Raw genomic sequence first — 27,899 nt, 5'->3', positions numbered from 1 at the left:
ATAGTTTTTACTAGCAAAAATAAATAAATTTTACATAATTTTACAGTAAAATTAGAAAGAATGTGACGTTAAACCATTTACAGGTAACTTACACTTAAAACCAATTAACATGTTTTTAACTTTTTACTGTAGCATTTTTACAGTATCTTTCTAATTTGACAGTGTAATTTTCACTAGTTGTCTGATACCTTTGGCCTCTGTGAGGAGTTGTCTGTTCGTGATCACTGACCTGCAGAAATTTGAGTCTGGCTAGGAAGTCGTTGACATAGCTGCCCAATGGCTTGAGACTGGGATAGGAGCATTTGGCCCACTTTTCTGGCACTTTCCCCACCAGCAGACCACCAGCTATAGCCTCTAGCTCTGCATCCATCACCACCAGCCCCTTAATGGCCTTTATCAGGTTCTGCAGACTTACACGTATAGTACTGCTCAAACTGAGAGAAGAAAGCACACAGAAATGATAAACGTCTTCACGTATGTAGAATTGTTTCTATAGATGTTTTTGATCTAAAATGACTCACTTGTTATACCGCTGCATCTCTTGCACAAGCACCGTATTCATGCTCTCTTCATAACACACAGGGAATTTGGCAAGGGCAGACTCAATGTCAAAATTACCCGGAAGCTGCATGACCGAAATCAGAACGTCAATAAATCACTGGCACATATGCAAATAAATTTTTTATCCCAATAACAATTTCTAATCTTAAGAATGATGAGTTACTTTAGACAGGATGTCATTAGCAATGTGCAGTAGAGTGGTGTCCCCGCCAGAGCCGCCCCCTCCCTTTGAGCCACCGCCCTGGGTCAGGAGGAGGGAATCAAATAGTAGTTTTGTCTGTTGAAGGTCTTTGGAGATGTCCACATTCTCATGCATGCCAAACACCTCGGGATGCTGGTTAAAAGGCAGATTCTGTGGAGCATATGCAGTGTATTATATTATCATTGTTTCATGAGACTTTGAATTTAGTTCAAAGTCAGCAGCTATCATAACATAAAGTCGTACCTTGATAAACTCCACATAGTCTTCATATATGGACTTTGGAGGTGCATGATAATTGCCACTGGGGGAGAAGGAGTAGCGTGGGTGGTCAATAATGTCTTTGTTGTAGAAGTCAGCGAGGACTGTCATGAGGAGGCGACGGTCCCAGTCATCTGTTACACGACCTCCGTAGTTACACTCTCCAGTCAGATACGTGATGGCCTCAAAGGGAACCTCCTGGTACTCATTCACAAAGAGCTGAGGCACAGAAAGTAAATATAAAAAACATCAATTTTTCCAATCTTTGTTTAACAGATTTCAACTGTTAAAGTTTGTTATATTAAGGTCACATTAAACCATCTAGGAGACAGTTTCATGCCTTCATTTGAAACTTTTCAAATGACTTTTGTGTAGATTTCAATATTATATTGGTAAATAGAGACACTACTGTCTCTAAACATATTAGAGACACCGCTACTGTACAGGATTTTAAAGGACAACTCAAAACACTGTTTTCAATAGCTTTTAATCAGTGACAATTGTATTATATGTGTTCCCTATGTGGTGCTCTTTTCACTTTTTTGTTCTGTGTGACATTATAAAGCACATTGGTCAACTTATGTTGTTTTAGTTGTGCTATATAAATAAAGTTGCTATTGCTATTACTAAGTTGTCGGTGTGTGAATGGGTGAATGTGAGGCAACTTGTAAAGCGCTTTGGTGGCCATTGGGTCTGTGAAAGCGCTATATAAATGCAGTCCATTTACTAACACTTTTTTTGATGGTCCCCTTTAGACATTCTGTTGACTAGAAGTAACGTTGAACCTACATGCCAACTAACTCTCATTAGAGTATTAGAAGAGTATTAGTAGACTGTCTGCTTAATATCTGCGAATACTTTATTTCTATCTTACCCAACAAACATTCTACTGACTTTAAGTAACTTTACAAGAACATGTCAACTTCTATTAACCCTAACAGTCTACTAATACTCTAATGAGAGTTAGTTGACATGTAGGTGTAACATTACTTATAGTCAAAAGAATGTCTAACGGGGACCATTGAAATAAAGTGTAACCTTATTATTTTAATACAAAATATTATTTTTCATTTTATGAACTCTATGATAATATGAACAAGTGAAATAAGCATAAACCATTACAATATTTATTGAGTGAATATAGTGACAGTAAAGACATGTATAATGCTATTTTCACATGCTGTTCTTCTGTATCATGGTTTCCACAAAAATATTTAGCAGTACAATCATTTTCAACGTTGATAGAAACATAAAAAAAAAGTTTCTTATGCATCAAATCATCAAGTTAGAACGATTTCTGAAGGACCGTGTTACACCGAAGACTGGAGTAAAATTCAGCTTTGCCATCACAGGAATACATTTCATATTTTAAATAATTTTATGTATTAAAATAGTAATGATTGATAAAATAAATGCAGCCTTGTGTGAGGATAACAAACTTCTTTGAAAAATCTTAATAACCCCAAACTTTTGAACGGTACATAAATTAAATATAATTTTAATAATAATATAATTTCCACAATACCAAACAACCGTAACCCTAATGAAGTTTTTCAAACGTTAGTACCCTTGGTGTCTTGAGTGTTAGAATTGTAATACGAGACATATTATTTAAAATGTATTTAGGATGAATAAAATGCTTGCTATGAAATTAGACTTAGAAAGATAAAGGAGTTTATTAATTAAAAATTGTCCACCAGAGTGCTATTAAACCCAGTAAATAATGTGGTGGAAATGACACTGTGGTGAGAATTCAAGTGCTTTACCTGCAGCTGTCTGATACTAATGCGCAGATCTGACTCGTTAAATCCATAAGGAATGTTCCATCCCAATGGCCCAAACTTTTTCCTCTCCTGGACAAGAGCATGGAAGAAGCAAACCCCGTACAAGAGCTTCTCCCAGACCTACACAACAGCAGTCAGTAATAAAATACTCTTACTGAATATCCCAAACATGAGGGAGAGTCAACATAAGACCCCAAACAGTTACTGTACTCACTGGCTCTTTGTTAGGACAGGCTGCAAAAAACTCAGGGTCTGAGATGGGGTCAGAAATATACGACTGCAACAGATTTAACCTTAAGCCAGTTGGAGGCTCATTGGTCATCTTCACGCCATTCTGCAGTATGGTCACTGGAAACTGAAAGAGCAAACATCTCATCAATTATATCCTTCGACATACAGGAACGTAAAGAACTGATTAGACACTAATTATAGTCCAAAGCAAAGAAAACAATTGTCTACTCAGGAGTGTACAGTATGTGTACCATGGGTGATGGGTAGCTGGTGAGCCAAAGACGGAAGTTTGGATGGCATGAGTCCGGGGAGAGGTCCTCACAGATCTTCTCCAAAGTGGTCATCCAGGACACGGCCAGGTGGCAGTTCTGCAAGCACACCCAGGTGCCCTCCTTCATGGCCGAGCGGATCATTGTCACTGCTATGGGACCCTGGCCTTGTCCCAGAGAGATGGATTTAAATTGGGAACCACCCATGTTCTTATCATTGGCAAATTTCAGCAGACCTGAGGAAAAGGCAAAAAAGTATTTCAATGTAGTTTTTGACAGGTTTAACACTTTAAAGAAATGTATATTATACACCCCCACCAGGGGTTGCCAAACCTAAGTGACTTTAAAATAACTAATTCTGATTTACTGACGTAATCAAATAATCTCTGCTATTAACACAAAGATGTCTTTTCTATCTGAGAAATAATAATTCTGTAAATTAAAGAAAGAAGAATAAAGAGAAGTTCACGCACATCCTGCATTCCGTCTTTACTATTTACTAATTGTCTGTTACATATGCGTCAGATAGATGTCTTTGGTCATGTCTTGCTGTTTTTCAATGTCTCTTGCTATGACAGTTGATCCCCCACCGTAATTTCTACCGAGCGGTTGGAAAAGTTGTGTAATGTATTCCAGCCTAAAGTGTTTTCCCTAAGTGTACTAAATGAGAGAAATGTATAGTCCTAAAACTGGAGTGATTAAAAACTTACTAGCCATAGGATCTGCTCCAGGAGAGAGAATGAACACCAGTGGAATGGTGCAGTTGGAGTCACTGTAGCTCTTACTGAGGTCAAACGGAGGTGGTTCAACAAATCTCTTTCCCAGTTTGTCAGTCACAAATTTGCTGATTGCCGGCTCAATCTTTGAAGAAAGAATAAAGTCAAATTAAAATAGCTAAAAAAATCTTCCTGTGAGTGATGTGATACTATACCTTAATTTTGACTATGATAAGAACATGTCAATTTTAAACTCAATGACAACTTACTTTATCAGGCCTGAGGCATCGGTAAATGATCATTTTTTGAAGTTCGTTGAGTTTATCACACCAAGGATTGGGCAAAGCTGTGTTGTAAGGCTCCTTATTGTCATAAATGGGCAGGAAACTCTCAGGACTCTTAGTGAAGCTCTCCCTATATTCAAGGAAAGAAATGTCATATAATCAATTGCACAAAACTTGATATACTGTACATAGCATGCAAATGTAACATATCAGTCATTTCAGAAGGCATGGCAGAGACTTCATACTTGAGACCCTGAAGGGCAGGAAGATCACTGGCCCGGCAGATCTCATCCCAGCTCTTGTCAGGTAGCCAGTTTGGATCAGGGTTGGAGACGTTGTTCTGAAGGCCAACACCCCCAGTAAGCAGGAACATAAATTCAGAGTACTCGATCTCCTTCTTAGCCCTTTGAATTGCACAGATTCAATCAACACTATTTTTGTTTTGGACATAAATTTCATCATGTTACCATGAGATCTGACAGTAACATGACAATGTTGTATTCAGGACTGTATCAAAGCTTGATTTGTTTGAACTTACAGCAGTAAGTTAGAACAGAGCAGGAATGAGAAGAGGAGTTTGTCCTTCTCAAAGAGAGAACGGCACACATTGCAGTACAGGTTATAGGTGAAATGGTCAGTCAGGTATCGGAGTCTCTTCTCTAGATTCTTTGATTTGTTGCTATAGAATACAAATGAACAATAAGTATAAATGCAAAGAAAAGTGCTTAATTTGTAAACTTGTGTGCAGTTATTCCCCACCTGTCATGTATGGAGTTGACATAGAGGTTGACAAACCAGTTGAGAGAGTATTGATACATGGGATCGATGTTGGCCAGGTCTGCGATACTGAAGAAGAGGATGGAGGAGTGCTTAGCGATGGCTCTGTAGCCCTCCCTCGATTCAGCTATTTCAATCTCAGTTTTCTCTGCGATCTGAAAGTTCACAGCAAAGCACAGAGGTTACACTAGAAACTATCATGGCATTAGTAAAGGGATTTCTTCTAAACCAGCTCTTTGATGCACTACACCTGCTGTTTCTTAGTAATCTCATTAGACATGATCTTGGCAGCATCCAAGACCTGGATGGCACTCTCGTCTTCCAGGATGTTCCCTTCTGAGGACTGCAGAGTCTCCAGGATTTGGTCCTCGATCTCCTTAAGCTGCTTCTTATTGGCTGCAGACTGAAGGATCAGGGCATTTCTTTCCTCCTCTAATTCAGGTCTGAGGGAAAACAGAAGTGAAATATCATAAAGGGAAATTCATTCTGAATCATATTTCTCAGGAAATCAAAAGAATAAAATCAGAAACGCTCTGCGTTAAGAAATGTATAACAATTCATTACATTCTGACTATATGATTCATTAAATACTGGCTGGCTTTTGTTCTTTATTAACAGTTGCATATTTGTGTGTATGGAAGTTTTTTATTTATTTATTAAATCACCTCTCTTTTGCTACCACAATGCCAAGCAGCTGGTCTTCAAGGCCCTCTGGCGTAATCATGAAGTTCAGCAGGCACACTTTGGTAGCTAGTTCAGGCAGGTAATGAGGGTTCCTCAGCTTTGTAGTGATGTAAAAGCGGAAGTCAGTCGAGTACTCAATCACACTCTCGCCCAATCTGATACATTCCACACCCCCTACAAAAACAAACCAGGAACTCACTTTGATTTCCAACCCCTGTTTGAGAGTCAAACTAATCAAGTAATCAAAAACACAACTCTCTCAAATAAATCATTGTTTTAAGTTTAAGTAAAATACCTTGTTTGAAAACTTGTTTGAGAAGCAGTGGCTCTAAGGAGGGGTCAAGCTCCTCTCCTACGTTCTCCAGCAGCAGTGGAGTGCCAAACTGGATGCAGTTCTCGAGTGTTCTCATGTAGTCGGCATCGGTTAGCTTAATCACATTCAGGTTATGCTCCTTTTCTGAGTTTTTCACCCATTTGTTGGCCTGGCCCTGCGGATCTATCATTAACGGCCTGGCAATGAGAAAACAGGGTTGTAAAACATGACATTTTGGTTCTGAAAACTGATGAAAAGATTTGTCATCATTTGCAAACCCAAATTTTGAAAGGTTTTAGCTTTGTTTAGTCATACCATCTTCTGGAGTTGCTCACTATAACACCATTGTCGATGGAGAAGCTGTCAGTGGGAAGGCCAGCGATATTCCAGGCCCTGATCTTGATTGGATCTCCAAGCGTCTTACTTAGAGAGAAGTCATCAGAGGATGGGATCTTCTTTGACTGAGTAGAACAGGAATAGGAACATTGAATAAATTACACTGAGTATTCATTCGCAAAAAATACCAGTTTTTACAGAGAGGAGCGATGGTGTACCTTGCAGAGCTTGGCCCACATTTTAGTAGAGTCATTGCGGAAGCTGGCAGTGAAAGCTCCCAGGTAAGCAATAACACCAGCAGATATCAGCACATCACCTGTCAAGTTATCATATGTGCACTGAAGATCATTGGCTGCTTTCAACCACCTGTGTAGAAATACAGGAACACATATTCAGTTGGGCTGAATATAGGAATGAACTGGCTGCATGGACTTCTGGGAATGGTCATAGTTGATTGAAACCTTGATTTTTCTCCTCCTAAACCTCCAATAAGCTTCTCGGCTCTCTCCAGTTTGCGAGCGCAGAGGTCCACCTGGAACTCCAGCTGAGCTTTCTCTTCAGTCTTTTCCTCCAAAGTCTTCTGCAGTGAGGCTAGACGATCCTCCACTTCCTTTAGCTCCGCCCTCTTCTGGTTCAGCAGGGCCATGGTGGTGGCCAGGGATTCTTGAGCTACAATTAGGTTAGCTTTCTTAGGTGCCACCACCTGAAAAAGAAAATAATTATGAGTTTGTCAAGTGGTATAAAACAATAAAGAAAAACAGTGTAATATAGAAGACTTTCGTTCATCTTTGAAACACAAAGAAGATTCAGTCCCTTCATAGACCGCTACACAACTGACACTTTGTGTCAAAAAGTGACTCTTCAAAAAGTTCATAAAGAGATTGTAAAACTAATCTATATGAATTGAGCAGTATAGTCCAACATTTTCTGAAGAGACACAATCACTTTATATGATGAACGGGTTGAATTTAGGCTTTTATTCAAACATAAACATTCATCAACTCACACATCAGTTGTGGTAAACAGAAGCTTGAGCATGTCCGCTTGACGTGTGAGAACCAATGAGGTTCATTCTCATGTTATGCAGCACGTTTGAGCTTCAGCAAGAGATTTGTTTTCACACGTCAAGCAGGTTCAGTTGAGCTTCTGTTTATGTTCGCTGATCAATGTGTATAAAAGCCTGAATTCAATGTGTTCATCATATAAAGTGATCAAGTTTCTTCAGAAAATTTGGACTAAACTGCTCAATTCATATGAACTTTATGAAGGTTCTCTTTATGAACTTTTTTAAGCATCAAAGTAGGGCTGTGCAATTAATTGAATTTCGATTTTGGCTCCCAATGATCACCAAAATAGTACAATCGAGTAAAAACGATTATTTTGCCATGTTCTGAATGACACACGCACATCCGCCCCTCCCGAAGCCATAACCTCTCTCAGTTTGAATGTTTAAACTGATAAGACTTAAAAAGAAGTGAAAATTATTAACTTTAGTTACTATGCAATGTTCGAACGCGTGAGTGTAGTTTCGACACTTGCCTTGTCCAACCCATTTTGAGAGACAGAAAGAGAGAAGATGCAGCACCGCTGAACACTCACGCAGTTTGTGAAATTGCATCTTGGAGAAAGTTTTAAAATGATTGATTTGATTTTATAATCTCTGTGGATTAATTTAGGATACTCATACAATCTACTTGCTAAAGTGAATTAATGTTTGCGGGGGAATTTCCCACATTATAAGTGGTAGACTTGCGGGAGTTATTAAAATACTAATTGAAGTATTATCTGTTATATTATTTATTTGAATAGTTCAAAAAGTACAATAAATGTTCAAATTTAGATTTTTTTAAAGAATTGTTGAAAGGTGTCTTTTTAATAAATGCAAGACGTTCCCAAACAAGTCATAATCGTGTATAATCTTGATTTCAATACTGACCAAAATAACCGTGATTATAATTTTTTCCCATAATCGAGCAGCCCTACATCAAAGCTCTCAGATTTCATCAAACGAAAGTCTTAAGAGTTTGGAACGATAGACATGAGGGAGGATTAACCCTTTAAGTAATGTTTGTGTGTATAAATACATTACTATATATAAATTAATATACAATAATACTGAGAGTAAGCTAGACATAAAAAATTTAAGAAATGAAACACATAATACAGAAGATATTGTAGAAAATATGTGATGTAGCTATTTATCTAATAATTATTGTAGAGAAGGAAACTACTCTGTGTGAGATACAGATAGGGTCTGCCTACCTTTGCCATTCTGTCATAAACCTCCATCGCAGTGATCCATCTGCAAAGCCCCTCAGCAGCAGATGAGGCCTTGGCAACTTTGGCAGGGTCAAAGTCAGGGTTGGTCATGTACTCACTACGGATTTTAAGCATCACTTGAGCCTAGCACCGAAAAACATCAATAAAATACATCAGTCAATGTGTTACAAAACAACATGCAAAAAAACACTACAAAACTACACTACAAAAAAAAACTTACAGGGATGTTGTCTTTGTCATATTCCTTCAGGTCTTTGAGGAAATTCATGTCCCCAAGCAACTTCTTGCTTGGACCCCAGTAGTCAAGAATCTATTATAACAGATAACATTCTGTCGGTAAACATAAAAACAAAGACAGCTCTTGACATGTGACCTGACTAGACTTGCTTTTGACCTTCTGTCCGGTTCCTGCAGGATCATTTATCTTCTCTGGTTTGATGTCCTTCATTACACACACCGCTGACATCACCAGCTTCACTCCTGATGGAGGGTTCTTCATTGCTTTTACAATGCTCACATCAGCCGGCTGAAATCACAAATAAGCCTGCATCTTATATAATAATCTATCATTTTATAAACCACAATTTAAAACATCCAGTCTTTATTAATATGTTTTAAACATTCTGAGAAGGATTTAATCTAAACCCCGATCCCGAAGTATGACATTTCTGAAATTCTGCATTCAGCATGGACGGCTTACACATACAGACTAGCGTAAAATAAAAATAAATGGTAAACCGGAAAAATGAAATACATCAGAATAGGATTACAATTTGAAAATTACCCACTGACACAACGTTCTTCATTCAAAATGTAACTGACAACAGTGCATACTAAATTGTGATTGGCATTCATTGTTACATATATTTGCATACTTAATTTGTGACAGGTATTTTCTTCCTTGCATGTATTTAAACTTTTATAACTGCCTTCACACAGCACAGTTATTCTCCAGGTGTCTGAATATGCCTACTTCTCTACTATATAGTATGTGAAAAGCAGTATGTAAAATGCATAGTTGACCTTGAGTGTGTCCAGGGCAGAGAGTGCAGCCTCCAGTGCAGGGATGGCCTCAGCCAAGTCACTCTCACACTCATTCTTCAAAGCCTGGGCTTCATTCGCTTTTATAGTAGCCGTTTCTTCATCCACACGGACAAGTTTGCTCTTCGCCTCAACCTCCACTGACTCAACCTCTATCACCTGCAAAAGAGAACATATAACATATATAGGCAAACTTTTATCAAAATAAAGTCAAAATACCTGAAAAACTACATAGGAACAACAGAAACACTGTAAATGATACATTTGGCAGTACAAAATGAACTAATGATAATTTGCTTTAAACACAGGTACTGTATGATGGACATAACTGTTTCTTACTTTCATTATTTTGGTGTTGTCAATCTTAGCCTGCTCAAGTTTAGGCTGCAAGTCCACCAGTTCTTTCTTCATTTCACCCACCTAAACCACCATAGATGCATTAAAATCACATCTCTGCCTTATTGACCATAATTAAAAAGGCTATGAGGTTATAAAATATCCATTTCAGTATTATATATTGAAAAGCGATTATCTGCTACTTTCTTCTGTACATTATTTCCAACATTACCTGAGACTCTGCAAAAGCTAATTTGTCCAGTCCATTTGTATATCTGTTTTTAGCACTCATAACAGTGTCTCGTTTTTGAGTGAGAAGAATTCTGAAGGCAGCTATGAGCTCCAAGTAGGAAGTAGGAGTCACATAGTTATGGCGACCCAGCTCTGATAAAAACCTGCAAATATTTTACACATCTTTACTCCTGCCTGAAAGAATATTTGTAATTTCGTTACTGTTCAACATTTCAAAGTGCTTGTGTTCTACAAGTCACAAGTTAAAGAAATTGTTAACACATCTTCAGTGATTTTTGGAGGAACTACCTCTATATTAGCTTAAGGATCATACCTGTGAGACAGATCAATAGCAGAAGTATGGAAGGTCTTGCAGATTGGCACGACTTCCTGACGCTCAAGATCACTCAGCTCCAATGTCTCCAAAAACTTATTAGCCACTCGCTCCAAAGCCTCTTCAGGCCATGGCTGGGGAGATCAGAAACTGAACTTTAAATTCACTTTCAGAGAAGGTTTAAATTCAAAATGACCATAATTACTAAAATGCTTAACCATCTCTTCCCTGTCCTTGCCAACCCTACCTGAAACCAATCTATGGTGCAGCAGTTAATGAGGGAAGGGAACTGTCTGAGGCGGTTTCGGAAGGCATCTCCTATTGGGCTGAAGGCCACTACTATATGTAGGTTCTCTCTGCAGCGAGTCACAAAATAAGCAAACAGAGCCAGAGGGCTGAAATCCAAATTTTTATTCCCAGCCTGAGCAATGGGCCGTACACCCTGTAGGGGACACAGAGAAGAACCCACAGAAAAATAATATTTATAATTGTCTTACAATACAACACACACACATGAATAAAGAGTTTTATAGCTCTTGCATTTATTTTGTCGTCGGTATCTTACCTCCATGATTTCTTGCTTCTCATCCACAGCAAAAATATTTGGTACCTCTCCTGTGTTTAAAATGCTGTCCACATCTTCTAAAAAAGCTTCATCCTTTATCTGAGCATCAGTGAGCAGGAACACCATTTTCTGCCCCTTTACTCCAGCATTCTTCATCAGGCGCTAGACAATACAAAATCCATTAAGGGGCACATTTGCCTTCTAATATAATCTTCACACGGCTCTTTTCCATACAACAACAGTTCAAAGTGGCCGAGTGCTGTCAAGCTACAGAAATATTGTAATATACACTTGGATATTGCACACGAGTAGTATTTATTACTTTTATGGTGCTTAAATGTTTTTTTGTAGCTTGACATCCCCTGGTCACAACAAATTGTTGTGATATGTAAAAAGCTGCATGAAGATTCATTAAAAAACTTTCGTGTTCCATGAAAACAATAACAGCATAGAGGTTTGGAATGACATGATGGGGAGTAAATAATTTAAAAAAATACCTTCAGATCATCTCTCCATTCATTCATGCCATAGCTTTTGGAGATCTCAGGCTGGAACAAAGTCATATCAGCCATAAAAGTGGCAAGCCTGGTGATGGACTGACGGCCGCTGCCTCCAACTCCAACCAACAGAGCATTTCCACCAGGCTGTTTTAACACACGGCTGATCCTGGACAGGTGCTCCAGAACGTAACTTCACAGAACAAGGGAGACAATCAATCGACACTGTCAGACTTGTGATCGATTCCTCTTATTGGAGAATCACAGTACGCTACATCATGCACTTTTGAAAAGTTACCGGAATATGACCAAGTTCATGCGGTTCTTGTGGGTTTGGTTGTACTCCTCCAGACAGGCTTCTACCACCTCACCAAAACGCTCAATGGAGGGAACCTCAGCATACAGCCTCTCACTTTCATCCACGTCAGGGGTCATATAATCGCCAAATAGCATGTTCCGCATATTCTCATCACAAAGCTGAGGGAAAAATATACAAAAAACAAATCATCTTTGGTTTCACAGGGTCAAAAGTTCCTTCATATTCATCACATACATCAATTACATAAGATAATATATACAAAATTATAGTTATGGTTACGTAATATTCAAGTGAATCATTTACTGAATGAGGAAGCCTTGGATGTTTTTTTTTTTTTTACTTACAGGTTTGTTGCCATCCTTAAGATGTTCAAAGACTGTTTCAAAGTTCTCCTTGAAATGCTGCTTCACAATATTGCTTAGGAGTGTGAACAGCCAGGCTCGGTCCTGGTCGTCCACAAGGCGGTCATAGAAGACGCGGTACACTTCGTGTACAAAAAGCCGGATCATTGTTCGCTTGTCCGCAAGTGAATCCTTCTTCAGTAGCAGGCAACCCTGCACCACTCTTGAGAAATCTCTTAGGTTGAAAGTGTAATGAGACTTAGCTGGAGTGGGAAGGAGATTTTCTATGGCCTTTTTATAAACCTATTTCACACAGAACACAGAATTAGACAATATAGAATAAAAGAAACAAAAAATGGAAATATACCGTTCAAAAGTTTAGGGTCAGTAAGCTTTTACTTTTTTAAGAAATTATCTAATTAAGTAAGGATGCATTTAATTGATCAAAATTGACAGTTAAGATGTTTACATTGTTACAAAACATTTCTATCTCAAAAAAAAAATTCTATTCATAAACAAATCCAGAAAAAAGGCTTTTATTGTGTTTTGTGGCATGTTGTCCACAAAAATATATTAAGCAGCAGAGCAGTTTTCAACATTAATAATAATAAGGAATGTTTCTTGAACACCAAATCAGCATATTCAAAGGATTTCTGAAAGAGTATGTGACACTGAAGACTGCAGTAGTGGTAAAGTGGTAATTAAATTGCTGTCTATGGAGGGGTCAGAGTGCTCTCCGAATTCATCAAAATATCCTAAATTATGTTCCGAAGATGAACAAAGGTCTTACGGGTTTGGAACAACATGAGGGTGAATAATTAATGCCAGAATTTTTATATTTGGGTGAACTAACCCTTTAATTGCCTTTTTACCCCATGACTCACCTCAAGTGTTGCAGTGACTATCTGATTGCCAATCGTGAAGCAGTCAGGTGGGAAATCATTGGTCCGGAGGTAAAAGGTCACAACATTAGAGAAAATGCGCACCATGGTCTCATCGCTGAATGAATTGATGCTGCAGATGTTAAAATGGCGAAGGAAACGAGGAGTCACTGCATTCCTCCCACCACCAGGAGGGCCCATCGCAGAGATCAGTTGTATGTCCATAAGTGTGATTTTTGAGGTGTCCTTGAGATCATACCTAAAGCATAAGGACTTGATTATAACAGCAAAGAAAATCAAAGAATCAAAATACTGGTACTAGGACAGACAATACTGATTTATAGTGTACTGTATATTTATAGTGCAGTAGTGTATAGTGTAGTTTACCAGTTCCCATGGTCAAAATATTGACGAAGCAGCTCAATTGGAGGTTGTGCACCAAACACCTCTTTTGCAGGCATATTCATGTCATCCACAAAAATTATGCATTTCTTTCCCATGGGAGGTCCATACACTCCCTTTCGCCTTTTGTCTAGTCTGGACATAATAATGTTCTAGAGGATAGAAAGAGAGTTTACGTCATGGAAAAATACCACTGATAGATTCAGTGGGTTCATTCTAATATATTGACATCATGGTAATTGTAAAGTGGTTACCTGGGTCTGACTGGCACTGGTGCGAGCTGAGAAGTTGATGAAGAAGGGAAGAAAAAGGTCTTTGTCGAGATTGTTCATTAATTTTTCTTTCACATAAACAGATTTTCCAGTGCCAGTGGGGCCGACGAGCAAGAGAGGCCTAAGTTCAATGGAAAAATAAGATGAGTTTGGATAAAGGGAATACAACTAAATCTATCAAAGCTAAAAAAATTGTGTCTACTGCAGAGTTCTAAAACAGGGGGTCAGGGCCCACTAGGGGCCTCTGCAAACTTCCAAGGGAGCCACAGGATGACTTTAAATACTTTAATAAATTATAAGTAATATATTAAAATAGTGTAACGCTAATCTAAATTAAAATGGTTCTGTTAATACAAGCAGAAACCATAAACAAGTAGCTTAGTTATAATTATAGCAGAGATATCTTAGCCTATATGAGGGGGGGGGGGGGGGGGCATTGTGTTGGACAAGGGGTGGACTTTAAAAGTCAAAGTGGTTGAGGAGCACTGGTCTAATGTTTGTCAAGACAATAAAAAAAGAATACTCACATCCCAAATTGAATGCAGAGATCCATCAGATAAGTGTATCGTACAGTGTCAATTGTGGGGACAATGATATCCTGTACTTTGGTATTCTTGTCCCCTAATGGTACATTTTTGATCGACTCATTCCAGTGTACCCAACGTCCTTTTCCTTTGAACTTAATTTGAATGGAAAAAGAGTCATTATCTGGAGTAATATGTCTCAAATTCTCATACTACTAAACTCTTATTTACCAACCTCATAACTGTAGTCATAGACAAGACCTTTCTCGTCAAAGGGACATTCCCATCTTGACACAGTAGCAGGTATGGGGTAGTCTTCTGCGTTTCCTGAGATAATTTCCCTCAGAAACTGATCAAATCGACTGCGACTGTCTGTATCGCAGCAACCACCGACAGACCACACCAGGGCAAAGGCAAACGCAGCCTGCATAGGCCAAAATTCATGTTTACATTCAACTGAGTTCTGAAAAGTTGTGTATTGTGCCTGCCTTTTAAATGAACAATTACCATGATCCATGTGCGTATGTTTTTGTTCCCTGGGTCTTCATTTATAGGTCCAGTCAGCAACATCTCAAAGAGTCGTGTGAGAGACACAACAGTATTACTGTTGCTAGTGGGAATGACCTCCTGGAATATGAAACTTAAATGTAACTCAATGAGCTCCTACTGATTTGTTGACAACATCTAAGATCAAAATAATATAACATGGTTATGCTATATGCAATTCATAACGTGAAGCAATTACCCGGCATTGTTTGCGTAACAAAACAAGTGCAGGAGGAAGTAACCAGTCAAAGAGCTGCTGCAGTAGTGTGGAATTGTCTTGTGCCTGAAGTGGTTCAGGAAGTTTTCTCATCCATGATAGCACCAGAGGAGACCATCCTAGCTGAGACGGCTCCATGTAGATCATTCCACAGCGACTCACTGTGGCTGGCTATTTCAGAAATCAGAATTTGTTAGCTTGCTATAGATCATGATCCATGATTCATGGATCATGATGCTAAAGTGGCTTTGAATTTCCTGTATATCTATAGGTGTCATAGTGAATATTGAGACAGGCTGACTTACAGAGGCTTGCGACAAATCCATGGCCTCAAATATCAGACTCATTTGATTGGACATCTGAATAATCTCCCCACTCATGAGGCATAGCTAAAACGAAACAAAATTTCAATGACAACAGCCTCCTGTCTAATAGCAAATGCTCCAACAACATTGATGTAAAGGCATATCTATATTTTTTCTGTATAGATATAATATAGTTGCCTTTTTGTTGTCATCCAGCACAGTGTTCATGCTTTCAATCCACAGCGTGTCTATGGGGCCATCAAACACCACCCATTTCCTGTCTGGGGTCTCACTGGAGGCAAATTCTCGAAAGGTGTTTGCCACAATCCCATCAGTCCACTTATAAAACCGAAACAAACAGGTGAAAAAAATGCACAAATAAACAAACTGTTATTTTTTATTATCTGTCTGATGTAGAATTCAAACTCTCACCTCATGGGACACAGGATCAAACTGACCAAACAGTTGACCCATCGTAATAGATTTAGGATTGACAGTTTGGTACAATACTTTTTCTTCATCATTATAGCCCCACTCATTCATCAGGGTCAAAGTATCAGCAAGAACATGAAGTACTTTGGTTTTTCCAGCAAATGGTTCTCCGACAAGCATGAACCTATGGAATATTTTAAGTCAAGAGAATATTTTATTATTTGGTCCAACCTTACCATCGGATAAAAATCCACTTACCCACTTACCCATGACGAACTATCATCATCTCATACGTTTGAATCATTTTGTCCAGGAAAGCCTTGACAGGCTGCACATTGTGCTTTTTGCAGCATTTTTGAGCACATTCCAGGAACAGCTAGTGCACATGAACAAATATGTAATTGAAATCTCTTATTTAGAATAGAACTAAACAAACTAGCAAAAACATACCTTATAATCTGCCACAGGCAGAGAAATTCCTGGGAACAAGTCACTGGTGATTCCATTGAAAAGAGGGATATCATGGGAAAGAAACTTAGGCTCATTGACATCCTTGATGGACCGAAGAAGCTATTAACAGAATGAGGATGACATATCAGATTTCAGCCAACTTAGGGTATACGATACTATGCTAACTATTCTTCCATTTAATTTAATATGAATTTAATATAAATATGCTTACAAGCATATCCTCGTTTTCATCTGGAAATTTGAGTTTGAGGTTGCCAGCAGCCACCAGCACTGCTTTAACAGCTCTCATGCCATAGTCATAGTGAAACTGAGAAGATAGCTGCTCAGAGCACAGCCTGTAAGTCATCACAATCTTCACTGAGAGAGGCTTAGCATTGAGGAAGCCATACGAGTATAAGGAGATCTCAGCGATCAGTGCATAGTTGGGCACCATCATGGCCACTGTTCTAAACAAGACCTGAGTAACATGAAAACAGAATAGTATAGTTAAAGCCACATTGCACTGCCTGATGTTAAAGAAACAAGTTACACATAATAAAAAATAAAAAAAACACCTTGAGATTATCAGGAAGTTCAGATCGGCCAGCGTATCCAGGGTTCATAGTGATGGCGACAAAACAGTTGGGGTTGAGGCGTAACACTGTGCCCTCGAAGTCAAAATGTTCAAGTTTCATTTCGATGGCTCTCTGAATACACAGGATCTGCTGAGCCACCACCGACAGCACCTCCAACTCAATCCGGTTAAATTCGTCAAAGCAAGCCCAGGCACCAGTAGACGCCAATCCCTTGAAGAACTAGGAAAGAACAGTCAGGCAATTGATGACTTAATATAAGAGTTTTCATGTTATTCACGGAGCCCATTGAGTAAATTATAGATCAACTGGTGAACATAGCCTAATAAAATTAGAGTGTAAGAGATTTCTGAGTGTAAGTTTCTGAGGAATAACCAGATAAGTTGGTGGTGGACGAGTTTTTGATGTATTACAGAACACCAGCTTTATGTTTGAAATGTAAAAACTGTCACCTTCCCCATGGCTAGGTAGTCAAGGCCATCTGAGCAGTTAAACACCACACATTGAACAGCAAGGGCTTTGGCCAGATCTTTGGTGGTTTCAGTTTTGCCGGTTCCCGCAGGTCCCTCAGGAGCTCCACCCAAATTCAAGAAAAATGCTCCAATCTTTGAAAGAGAACAATAAGCCAGATATCAGAAAATAAAATAATTATGCCTTCAAATAATCATAGCTAAGTATTTTCTGTATTCTGATAGCATAATAAATAGCATAAAATAAATTAGCCATTAAATATACCAAAGTTCGGTAGCATCTGTCTGTTAATGGTGTGATGACCAGGCGAGGAGAGTTTCCAAGGTATTCATAGGCATACTTGACATCACAGTTTATAATGCGAACACGAACATTCTCGTTAGCCCAATAGTAACGTAGCTGGGCAAGCCACTGAAAATCTGTCTCACTTGAAACTCCTGAAATGGATATTGAAAGAAACCCACAGTACAATATATTAAGCACAAATTAAAATAATTATGTCATATATTAAAGATAACTTCAATTTTTTTTACAAGATTACAGAACTATTGCTTTATAAACGACATAATATCAGCTACCATGCAGATAAATCTAAACAATATAACCTTTCTCTATCATCTCCATGACAACATCCCTTGCATGCACATCTATGGTCACTAGTGCTCCAAGAGTGGTGCGTGTCTGCTTGGGCAGCTTCCCCCTCACCAGCTCCACAATATCATTCAGCTGATTCTGCAGCTGCTCATAGTAGTTCTTCAGACCCTATGAAATCATCAACATCTTAGACAAATAGCAAAATAAGTAGAGCATTTAATAGTCCACTGATATTCAGAGTGGTTTCCTTACATTAGCTCCACTCCTGATGGCCTCATGTACTTCCAGTGTCCAATACATCTGAGAAGTACAGAGGACCACCTGTCCAGGCCACTCACGTACCCACTGACTCCTTTTAGTGTCTGGATAAGCCTGAACACATTCATCACAGTAACACGGTGCATACAATGTAAAAAGATCTCAATTTTAAACAAAAAGTGCAAATAGGAACATGAGTTTTTACCAGCCTGGAGTGATCGATCACATCCCTGATGCTTCTCAGCATGATGTCTTCCACCTGCAGCAGCCACTTTTCCACAGCTCCTCGTGCTTCAGAGGTAGAGATCTTCTCGATGAGCTCCACACGCTCCCCCTCACTGCTGTACATGGCCTGAATGTCCAGGTTGGGCAGGAAGTCCAGTTTGGCGATGCCCTCAAAGCATTTCTTTAAATGAGGCTGCACACGCATGGGATCTTTGGTTTCTGAGAGAATCTCCAGCATCTCATCATTTGACAGGAAAAAGAACCTGCAGAGTGTGAAAAGGATTATTAATACATACGGAGGTTATATGCCATGGCAGTTTGATAGTATGATGAGGTGCACTAACCTAAAGGTGAAGTGTGCAGTTTTTATATTGTTACCTAAAACTATTTAAATGGTTCTCTTACGTAGAGTTCTCTCGTACTGCGTCGAAGAACGCTACGGGAAAGATATTTCTTTGTCGAGATTGAAGCCTAAAATTAATCCTTAATTTTGTAATAATGTAAAACGCTTTTCTGAAGCATACAACCTAGGCGGAGCAATACAGCTCACCCATTGGCTGCTCTGCCAGAAAAGCACAGCCTATGCGAGGCCAGGACGCTGACCAATGAGGGCGCTTCGCGCCCTTCTGCGTCACCTCCCGCCCAAACAGGCGTGGCCTAGGCCTATAAATACGAGCATAGCTGTCTAACACGCCGATTTTCTAAAATTCACGAGCTACACGCATCGTTGGATTGGATTCGAGCCGCCACAGCCGTTTGGAACAAGCACCTCAGCAGGACGCGCCTCTTACCTGAAGCCGCTGGTCTTCGCCGCCTTCAGCCGCCGTTCCCTGCTGCGCTTCTCCGGCGTGGAATATCCTTTACATTATGTGTGTGTGTTTTGTGTGTGTGTTCGCCGTCGCGACACACAGTTTTTCCACCACTAAAAGAGCCGAGCGTCTTTTTCAAGATGCCTCGCACCTCCTGTGGCTCGTGTAGAGCCCCGCTCAGCGACAGGGACCACGTGCTTGTGTTTCCTGCCTGTGAGTATCACGCAGCTTCAGCTCTCGTCGATGGCGGCTGCCATCGCTGTAATTTGATGCCTACGGTGACTCTGCGGACTCGCCTGGCGTTCATTTACTGAAGCTGCATCTTTTCCGCCTGCTGTAGTGCCGCGCCGTGAAAAGCGCCGTGCTTAGCAGAGCCCGGAACCTCCCTTCACCACGAGGTGATCGCCGCTGCTGCCGCCAGCTTCTCCGCCCGCTTCGCTGGACTCTATGATCGACGGACAAGGGCCGCTGTGTGCCGCCGCGTCCGTCATGAACGAGGAAGGTGAAGCCGCGTCTGTGGAGGAAGACTGCTTTTCTCTCCCGCTTCGGATGGGCGAGCTCCGAGGATCTCCCCTCCCCCGCCGCTCATGAGCGTCGACGGAGAAAGACCAGCATCGATGCGCTTACCGGCTGGATGGCTGTTTTTCTGCAGAGGAACGTACGTTACCGTCCTCACGACCCGCGCCCTTTTCTTCCTGAATTCACGAAGAAAGCGCGGAGTCCCGGAAAGCCCCGTCTTTAGCCAGGATGCGCACTTCTGCTTCGAGGGAAGCTACAGTGTTAAAATCCCGCCGCGGCCGGATTTCACTAAAATGTCTCGCTCGCACAGTCCCAACATACGCGACCGTGCCAGTGTATTTTGCAGTCACCAAATCAGCATCAATGCTCGTTTGCCTGCACACAAACGCCGTTTTCACGACGCCCCAGGTAAATCTGAAAATGTATTTTCTGGTGTCCCGGCCACGGCCGATGGTGTAATGTGTGTATCCGTAATGCCCACGACTCAGTGCCCATTCATACACACAAGCACAGCCCTGCACAATACAGGGCTTGCACACATAAAATCGACTCGTGTCGATTGTGCAATACATGTAAATTAGTGAACGTGCCCGCTTTTCAGTGCCCACAATCACTACACACTGCATGCCCCGTGGTTTCTGTAAAAACGAAACGAATGCACGGTCAGTCGGTTCTGATAGACAGTACTCTCTGTGCTACACGGTGTCCCGGCCACAGCCGATGATGTAATGTGTGTATCCGTAATGCCCACGACCTAGTGCCCATTCGTACACACAAGCACAGCCCTACACATACAGGGTTTGCACACATAAATCGACTCATTTCGATTGTGCATTATATGTAGTGAGCGTGCCCGTTTTCAAGCGCCCACAATCACTACAAGCTACATGTCACACGGTTTCTATGAAACGAAACCAATGCACGGTCAGTCAGTTCTAATAGACAGTACTTCCCAGTGCTATAAATGTACCCGCGTTCACGCACCCACATTTATTCTCAAACATGCCGAGCCGTACGGGGCTCGCACCGCGCGCTCTCTCTTTCAGCTGAGAGAGCTGAGAGCGCGCGCGGGCTGCCCGCTCGATTAAGCGCGCCCCCGCATCACGCTGCAATGGCGCCCATGTTACAGCACACGACTGCTCTCGTGTCGCCGCCATTTCGCGACCAGAGCCCGGTTTTCAACCCGTGCAAGCACAGCCCTGAACAACACAGGGTCTGCACACATAAAATCGGCTCATGCCGATTGTGTTTTACATGTAGTGAGCGTGACCCACTGCCAAGTGCCCACAACCACTACACACTGCACGTTCCGCGGTTTTCTGTAAAAACGAAACTAACGAACGGTCAGTCAGTACACAAAAACAGTGTTCCCGGTGTTATAAATGTGCCCGCCACCAAGCGCCCACGTTTATTCACAAACATCACGAGCCCTACGGGACTCGTCCCGCGCGCTCTCTCTCGACACAGAGAGCTGAGCGCGCGCGGGATGCATACTGTGTTAAACATGCCCCCCGCCTCACACGCCACGGCGTCCATGTCACAGCACACGGTTGATCTCGTGTCGCCGCCATTTCGCGACCAGGGCCCAGATTACATTCAACCCCTAGTCACACGTGCAGATGCATGGGAATGACTTCCCGGGGTCTCAGAATGGGTGCTAGAGACTATAAAAAGAGGCTATTCGCTACAGTTTCATCGACGCCCTCCCCGTTTCACGGAGAAAGTTGAAACTACGGTGAAAACAGAAGTAGCACATCTACTTCGAGCCGAAATAGCGAAGCTATTGAGCAAAGGGGCCATAGAGCCTTTATCTCAAGCTCAGAGCGAAGGGGGTCTGTACAGCAGATATTTTCTGGAACCGAAAAAAGACGGGGGTCTCAGACCCATTTTAGATCTCAGGCATCTGAACAAAGCGCTGACAAAGCGAAAGTTCAGAATGCTCACGACCAGAGCTATCCTCGCGCAGATTCGCCGAGGAGACTGGTTTATGGCAATAGATCTGAAAGACGCGTATTTTCATACAAATTGCGTCACGTCACAGGCGATTTTTGAGATTCGCCTTCGGGGGCCAGGCATATCAGTACACAGTCCTGCCATTCGGCCTGTCTCTAGCACCTCGTACATTTACAGTGTGCATGGACGCGGCGCTGGCACCCCTGAGACTCCGCGGCATTCGAATTCTGAATTATTTGGACGATTGGCTGATTCTAGCTCAATCACCTTCAGAACGCATCCGCCACAAGACCCTAATTCTCGATCACCTCGAGTGCTTAGGTCTGAGAGTCAATTGGGAGAAAAGTTCACTGTTTCCCAGTCAAAGGATCTCCTTTTTAGGACTGGATCTGAACTCACTGTCTATGACAGCACAGCTGTCATCACAGCGCAGGCAAAATACCCTGCAAATGGCGAAATCCTTCCTCAGCGGCCACATAGTGCCACTCAGGAGATTTCAGAAAATGCTGGGCCTCATGGCCTCGGCCTCAACAGTGCTGCAGTTGGGCCTGCTGCGCATGCGCCCACTACAGTTCTGGTTGAGAGCGCGCGTACCGCGCCGAGCATGGTTACACGGTCGTTATCGCCTCAAGGTCACTCAGGAATGCATTTCAGCCCTGACACCATGGAGAGCGTCAGACTGGTACCGGTCAGGTGTAAGCCTGGGGACTTCCTCGAGCCTGAAGGTGGTGTCCACGGACGCGTCCACCTCAGGCTGGGGAGCACTGCTCGACGGCAGTCCGCTCTTTGGCCAGTGGTCAGAGCGAGCCGAACTACCGCACATAAACTGCCTGGAAATGATGGCAGTGGACTTTGCGCTGAGGCGCTTCTGTCCCCGGATAAAAGGACACCACGTCCTGGTCCGCTCGGACAACATGTCGGTAGTAGCCTACATAAACCGCCAGGGTGGCGTGAGATCCCGGAACCTATTCAGGTTAGCGGAACGCATACTGGTGTGGGCCCAGCACAACCTGCGCTCGTTAAGAGCAATGCACGTGCCAGGCCACTTGAACGTAGGCCCGGACAGACTCTCACGGAACAACGTTCCTACGGGAGAGTGGTCCCTACACACACAGACAGTGCGTCTGCTGTGGAAAACGTTCGGCAGAGCGGAAATAGACCTGTTTGCAAACCAGGAAAACGCTCATTGCCCAGAATTCTTTTCGAAGAGCGCGAACGCGCTGGCCAGAGTCTGGCCCCGCCGCCCGCTCTATGCTTTTCCTCCTGTCTCACTCCTGCCTCAAGTGCTGGAGCGTATCAAGGAGAGCGGATGCTCAGTACTGCTAGTTGCTCCATTCTGGACGAATCAGACCTGGTTCCCAGCTTTGATGCGACTGAAAAGTACTGCCCCGTGGCCGATTCCAGTGAGGAGAGACCTCCTCTCACAGGCCAAGGGCTCGATTCTGCATCCTCACCCCGAGCTTTGGTCCCTACACGTATGGGCCATAAACGGGTACCCGCTAACCTCCCAAGAGGAGTGTTAGACACGATCGAACAAGCTAGGGCTCCGTCTACTAGACGGCTCTACGCTTCCAAATGGTCGGTGTTCTCTGGATGGTGTTCAGATCAAGGTCTGTCACCACTTCAGTGTGGAGAACCGGAGATTCTCTCCTTCTTGCAAGAGCTATTGGATAAGGGAAGAACCCCATCCACGCTCAAAGTCTATGTGGCTGCCATATCAGCGTTCGTTAATCCAACGCTTGGCCGTTCACTAGGCAGGAACGACCTGGTGGTCCGCTTCCTGAGAGGCGCCAGGAGGTTAAACCCTCCAAGGCCTCCTTCAGTCCCCGTTTGGGACCTTTCTACAGTGTTGAACGCTATGAAAGGGGCCCCTTTCGAGCCTATTCACTCAGTTGACATGAAACACCTGTCTCTCAAGACCGTGTTTCTTTTGGCTCTCGCTTCAGTGAAGCGTGTGGGAGACTTGCAAGCGCTCTCAGTGAGAGCTTCTTGTATGGAGTTCGGGCCAAACGACTCTATAGTCGTATTGAAACCGAAGCATGGGTACGTGCCTAAGTCCCTCAACACACCGTTCAGGGCTCAGGTCATCTCCCTGTCGGCCCTGCCGGCCTCAGAGGACGGAAATAGCTCCCTTTGCCCGGTCAGGGCATTAAGAGCTTACGTGTCCCGCTCCGCTGTTTTTCGACAGACGGAGCAGCTCTTCGTTTCGTTCAGCGGGCGCTCCAAGGGACGAGCCGCAACGAAACAGAGTCTGTCTCGATGGGTAGTGGACGCCATTGCGCTAGCCTACGCATCTAGAGGTTTGGAATGCCCTTTGGGCATCAGAGCACATTCCACGAGAGGCATGGCCTCTTCATGGGCTTGGTATAGCGGAATCTCGTTACAAGATATCTGTATGGCGGCAGGCTGGGCCTCCCCGTCTACATTTATTAGGTTCTATAACCTAGAGGTTCCTGCGTTGCAGGCTAAACTGCTCTCGGTCTAGAAGACTATGTATTAGTGTCCTGCCCCGCGCTGCGGCCCAGGTCACTTCAATGTTAATATGTATAAGTGTTCCTGCCCCGCGATGCGGCCCAGGTCACTTCAATGTTTAATGTGTATAAGTGTTCCTGCCCCGCGCTGCGGCCCAGGTCACTTCAATGTTTAAGCATCACTCACTGACAATGTGTCCCATGAGCATGCTATTACCCCTCATATATATCTATATTTACATATATATGCTATTATGCCTTAAGGGGCACTACTATAAAGGGATGATGCTAATTTAGCCGCTCTCCCTATACTTCTTGGGGTAGGCACTTGTATACCAGGGCGCGCGCGCCCTTAGGTGTCTGTGTCGGTCCAAGAGCACGCACGGCGTTTTACATGGGGTTCCCGTAGCGTTCTTCGACGCAGTACGAGAGAACTCTACGTAAGAGAACGTACTCGGTTACTAACGTAACCTCGGTTCTCTCTAGAAGAGGGAACGAGTACTGCGTCTCATGGCCGTGCGTGTCCGCGCTGCGTCGCTTCATTGACGAAAATCGGCGTGTTAGACAGCTATGCTCGTATTTATAGGCCTAGGCCACGCCTGTTTGGGCGGGAGGTGACGCAGAAGGGCGCGAAGCGCCCTCATTGGTCAGCGTCCTGGCCTCGCATAGGCTGTGCTTTTCTGGCAGAGCAGCCAATGGGTGAGCTGTATTGCTCCGCCTAGGTTGTATGCTTCAGAAAAGCGTTTTACATTATTACAAAATTAAGGATTAATTTTAGGCTTCAATCTCGACAAAGAAATATCTTTCCCGTAGCGTTCTTCGACGCAGTACTCGTTCCCTCTTCTAGAGAGAACCGAGGTTACGTTAGTAACCGAGTACGTTTTCCTTAACTAAAATAAATCTCAAATGAAATATAAATATTAGCTGAAAAACATAACTGAAAAATTTGAAATGTTGCCTTTATAAATAAATAAGAGATAGTTCAATACTAAATTTACTAAAACTAAAATAATATTGAAAACAAATAGAAAATAAATTAAATAGAAATAAATAAATTAGAAGAAAAAAAATTAAAGCTAAATACAAATATTTACAAACTAAAATTTAAATGAAAACTGAAATTATAAAAATGAAAGCTAATTGGAAATATTAATAAATGCTAAAAACACTGTAATTGTGTATCACTAAATGGAACTGCAAATATAATTACTATTTCCAAACCTGAACGAAACTCCTGTCTACCATTGGTCCATAAAACAATAGCCCCACCCCAAACTCACATAATTGGTTAAGCTAGCTAGTGTTGCTGTCCCGGGACTTGTCAGAATGATCAAACAAATAGCACTTACATTTTTCTGCAAAATCTTCTTATGAATGGCTTATTTTGATATTTAAATAACATACATACTTTACATGAGTGAGCATGAAACTGATTTTTTTTTTTAAATATATTACCGTGGAAAAAACAATCTTTTCTTTTCAAGGTATGCATTCAGGCCCTTCATAATGTTCTCAAGGAGGTTGTAAGACTCTTGCAGATTTTCAAACAAGCCAGGAAGAGAGGTTGCAGGTAAAATCTGTGCAAATGGGGGGATTATTAGTATTAGTTTCTTTCAAACATAAAATATGAATATTTTTGAATGAGTTTTATGCTGCTAGCATGTGAGCAAAATGATTTCCAAACCTCAAATGTATTTATTATTTATATTCTGTCTGTTTCATCACCTTTGGGTCCTTCACACAGTGTGCCATGACCTCCTTCCAGTGTTTGTTTACAATCTGGAATAGACGGCCCTCCTCAGGCATCTGCTTCATTATATCCTCTGAGCTGAAGATGGGCTCCAGGTATAACCACTGATGTTGTACCTTCAGCCACTCATCTATAGTGTCTTGGATACGGATCAAACGCTCCTCCCAGATCTGGTTTGAATCAGCAAAAATCTAAATTACCGTAGTCTTTCTAAATGAACTCAGTATCCCTAACTACGATAAAGAAAACTAACAGACCAGAAATGAGCTCATAATATGTTTACTTAAATATCTGTCTGAATATTTCTTATGCACAAACTAAACCAAAAAGTTTTTATATGTGCATTAAGCTCCAGGTGAGTGGACAAGTTTTTATCAGATGAATTCCTTTATTCTTTTTTTAATTTTTATTAATACATATTTATTTCTAAAAGAAATGCATAGGATCTTTGAAGCAAGCTTGTTTAGAAACTGTTATTGGTGTTCACATTTGTGTTTGTGAATAAAACAAAATCATTATTTTTTATGTGACTACAAAATGACTTGAAATACCCATCCTTCAAATATCTCACCTTGATTTCTGTCTCGAAAGGCTTGATGAAAGGAGAGCCTCTCATGGTTTGGGTTTTCACTATCTGGTCATCTAGCATGGTTTGAATCTCATCCACAGAGGAGAGAATGGACACGCCACTGTCCCTGTATGGATGATATTGAAATGACACCGTCTCCCAAACCTCCACCATATTATGCATGGCCCTCTCCAGGCCGAATTCCTGAAAGTGAACAGTTTAAAAAAGTATGTGAGGTGTTTTGTCTATACGGCATATAACTGCACCAAATCATCTGGGGTGGATTCACGGTGTTATTACTTTGCTGGCTCCTGCACTGATGCTTTCAAAAAGTTCCAGGTACGGGGTGAGGTTCTGTTTGAGGATTTTGCGCAGACTGCTGCCAGAATCAGGGGTCAAGTCATGGCCCGCAATTTCTGACATTTGCTCCCAGTGCCGAGGTCGGATGCCGGGGTTACACAGGATGGACACCATTGGAATGTACTCCTAAGAATATAAAACACAAAAAATCTGTAATTTATCTTCCTACATGCAATTCCACGAGGGTGAGTAAATTATTGTGCATTTGTTTATGAAACAATCATTTAATCTGTACGGTGGAAACATTACCTTGAACTCTTTGACTTGCTCTACAACACTTGAGCAGATGTGAATAGTGGCACTCTCCTGTTTTTCTTCTTCCTCTTTGGGCTTCTTCTTTTGACCCGCTTTTTTCTCCTTTTCTTGCTCAGCCTTCTTTTGTTTCTGCAGGAAGAACTTCAGCATCTTGTATATTTCTCTGATGTACTCCTCAACCTCCAGCTCTATACTCTCACCATTCAAATCCAAGAAAGACCCATCCATCCATCTACACTCAGATGATAAGACAAGAGAGCATCCTTTAAAACAATAATCAAGTTCTTGGAGAGGAAAAGAAACTGTCTGAAAATAGAGGCAATAAAGTGATGCAATTTATAATTATAAATCAGAGGAACATGAATCCACAAACTTCTTTCTTGTGCGTTGCCATTTCAGAACCAAGTTGAAGAGCTTCTGATAGGGCTCAATAGTTTCCTTGATCACCTCTACCTCTGGGTATAAGGTTTGGTCCCACTTGTAAAGGGCTTCTTCTTTGTTGATAAAGACAATTGATTCCTCAATGTCCTGGATCCTTTTCTGCACTGTTCTCACATCAGAAGCATACTGGAAAGGAGAGGAAGTATGGCAATACTATCTTTCAGAAGTCCAATAATCATGACAGGTTAGATGAAAGAAAGGGTTTAGCCACAAAAGTTTTGTAGTAATTTTCTCACCTTCATGT

The 27,899-nt window shown here is 41.8% G+C and overlaps 1 protein-coding gene across 1 annotated transcript in view; it reads right to left on the bottom strand.

Annotated features, from left to right (window-relative positions):
• The window catches only part of dnah12 (dynein, axonemal, heavy chain 12), a 52,359-nt gene that overhangs the window by 1,882 nt on the left and 22,578 nt on the right, over window positions 1-27,899 (bottom strand). Inside the window, exons 18-72 of the mRNA XM_079588763.1 lie at window positions 27,588-27,781; window positions 27,209-27,446; window positions 26,900-27,085; window positions 26,603-26,803; window positions 26,007-26,201; window positions 25,737-25,858; window positions 18,510-18,792; window positions 18,299-18,418; window positions 18,058-18,214; window positions 17,717-17,889; window positions 17,434-17,586; window positions 16,964-17,203; window positions 16,621-16,866; window positions 16,389-16,508; window positions 16,205-16,314; window positions 15,939-16,122; window positions 15,705-15,845; window positions 15,507-15,590; window positions 15,184-15,372; window positions 14,946-15,065; window positions 14,674-14,862; window positions 14,442-14,593; window positions 13,897-14,035; window positions 13,628-13,794; window positions 13,244-13,499; window positions 12,363-12,662; window positions 11,998-12,176; window positions 11,700-11,892; window positions 11,203-11,364; window positions 10,885-11,079; window positions 10,638-10,771; window positions 10,305-10,467; window positions 10,076-10,156; window positions 9,719-9,895; window positions 9,090-9,221; window positions 8,916-9,005; window positions 8,678-8,818; window positions 6,877-7,118; window positions 6,634-6,781; window positions 6,395-6,540; window positions 6,062-6,276; window positions 5,748-5,940; window positions 5,333-5,525; window positions 5,065-5,237; window positions 4,844-4,984; window positions 4,551-4,709; window positions 4,291-4,435; window positions 4,016-4,166; window positions 3,288-3,541; window positions 3,020-3,160; window positions 2,788-2,925; window positions 1,007-1,240; window positions 725-913; window positions 522-625; window positions 230-434 (exon numbers count right to left, since the gene is read on the bottom strand). Coding sequence (XP_079444889.1) covers window positions 230-434; window positions 522-625; window positions 725-913; window positions 1,007-1,240; window positions 2,788-2,925; window positions 3,020-3,160; window positions 3,288-3,541; window positions 4,016-4,166; window positions 4,291-4,435; window positions 4,551-4,709; window positions 4,844-4,984; window positions 5,065-5,237; window positions 5,333-5,525; window positions 5,748-5,940; window positions 6,062-6,276; window positions 6,395-6,540; window positions 6,634-6,781; window positions 6,877-7,118; window positions 8,678-8,818; window positions 8,916-9,005; window positions 9,090-9,221; window positions 9,719-9,895; window positions 10,076-10,156; window positions 10,305-10,467; window positions 10,638-10,771; window positions 10,885-11,079; window positions 11,203-11,364; window positions 11,700-11,892; window positions 11,998-12,176; window positions 12,363-12,662; window positions 13,244-13,499; window positions 13,628-13,794; window positions 13,897-14,035; window positions 14,442-14,593; window positions 14,674-14,862; window positions 14,946-15,065; window positions 15,184-15,372; window positions 15,507-15,590; window positions 15,705-15,845; window positions 15,939-16,122; window positions 16,205-16,314; window positions 16,389-16,508; window positions 16,621-16,866; window positions 16,964-17,203; window positions 17,434-17,586; window positions 17,717-17,889; window positions 18,058-18,214; window positions 18,299-18,418; window positions 18,510-18,792; window positions 25,737-25,858; window positions 26,007-26,201; window positions 26,603-26,803; window positions 26,900-27,085; window positions 27,209-27,446; window positions 27,588-27,781 — 9,477 coding nt within the window. The remainder of the gene's footprint in view (window positions 1-229; window positions 435-521; window positions 626-724; window positions 914-1,006; window positions 1,241-2,787; window positions 2,926-3,019; window positions 3,161-3,287; window positions 3,542-4,015; window positions 4,167-4,290; window positions 4,436-4,550; window positions 4,710-4,843; window positions 4,985-5,064; window positions 5,238-5,332; window positions 5,526-5,747; window positions 5,941-6,061; window positions 6,277-6,394; window positions 6,541-6,633; window positions 6,782-6,876; window positions 7,119-8,677; window positions 8,819-8,915; window positions 9,006-9,089; window positions 9,222-9,718; window positions 9,896-10,075; window positions 10,157-10,304; window positions 10,468-10,637; window positions 10,772-10,884; window positions 11,080-11,202; window positions 11,365-11,699; window positions 11,893-11,997; window positions 12,177-12,362; window positions 12,663-13,243; window positions 13,500-13,627; window positions 13,795-13,896; window positions 14,036-14,441; window positions 14,594-14,673; window positions 14,863-14,945; window positions 15,066-15,183; window positions 15,373-15,506; window positions 15,591-15,704; window positions 15,846-15,938; window positions 16,123-16,204; window positions 16,315-16,388; window positions 16,509-16,620; window positions 16,867-16,963; window positions 17,204-17,433; window positions 17,587-17,716; window positions 17,890-18,057; window positions 18,215-18,298; window positions 18,419-18,509; window positions 18,793-25,736; window positions 25,859-26,006; window positions 26,202-26,602; window positions 26,804-26,899; window positions 27,086-27,208; window positions 27,447-27,587; window positions 27,782-27,899) is intronic.

Source organism: Phoxinus phoxinus (assembly GCF_949152265.1).
Source record: "Phoxinus phoxinus genome assembly, chromosome: 18".
NCBI classification, from domain to species: Eukaryota; Metazoa; Chordata; class Actinopteri; order Cypriniformes; family Leuciscidae; genus Phoxinus; species Phoxinus phoxinus.
This window is presented reverse-complemented; position numbering and strand designations above follow the sequence as displayed.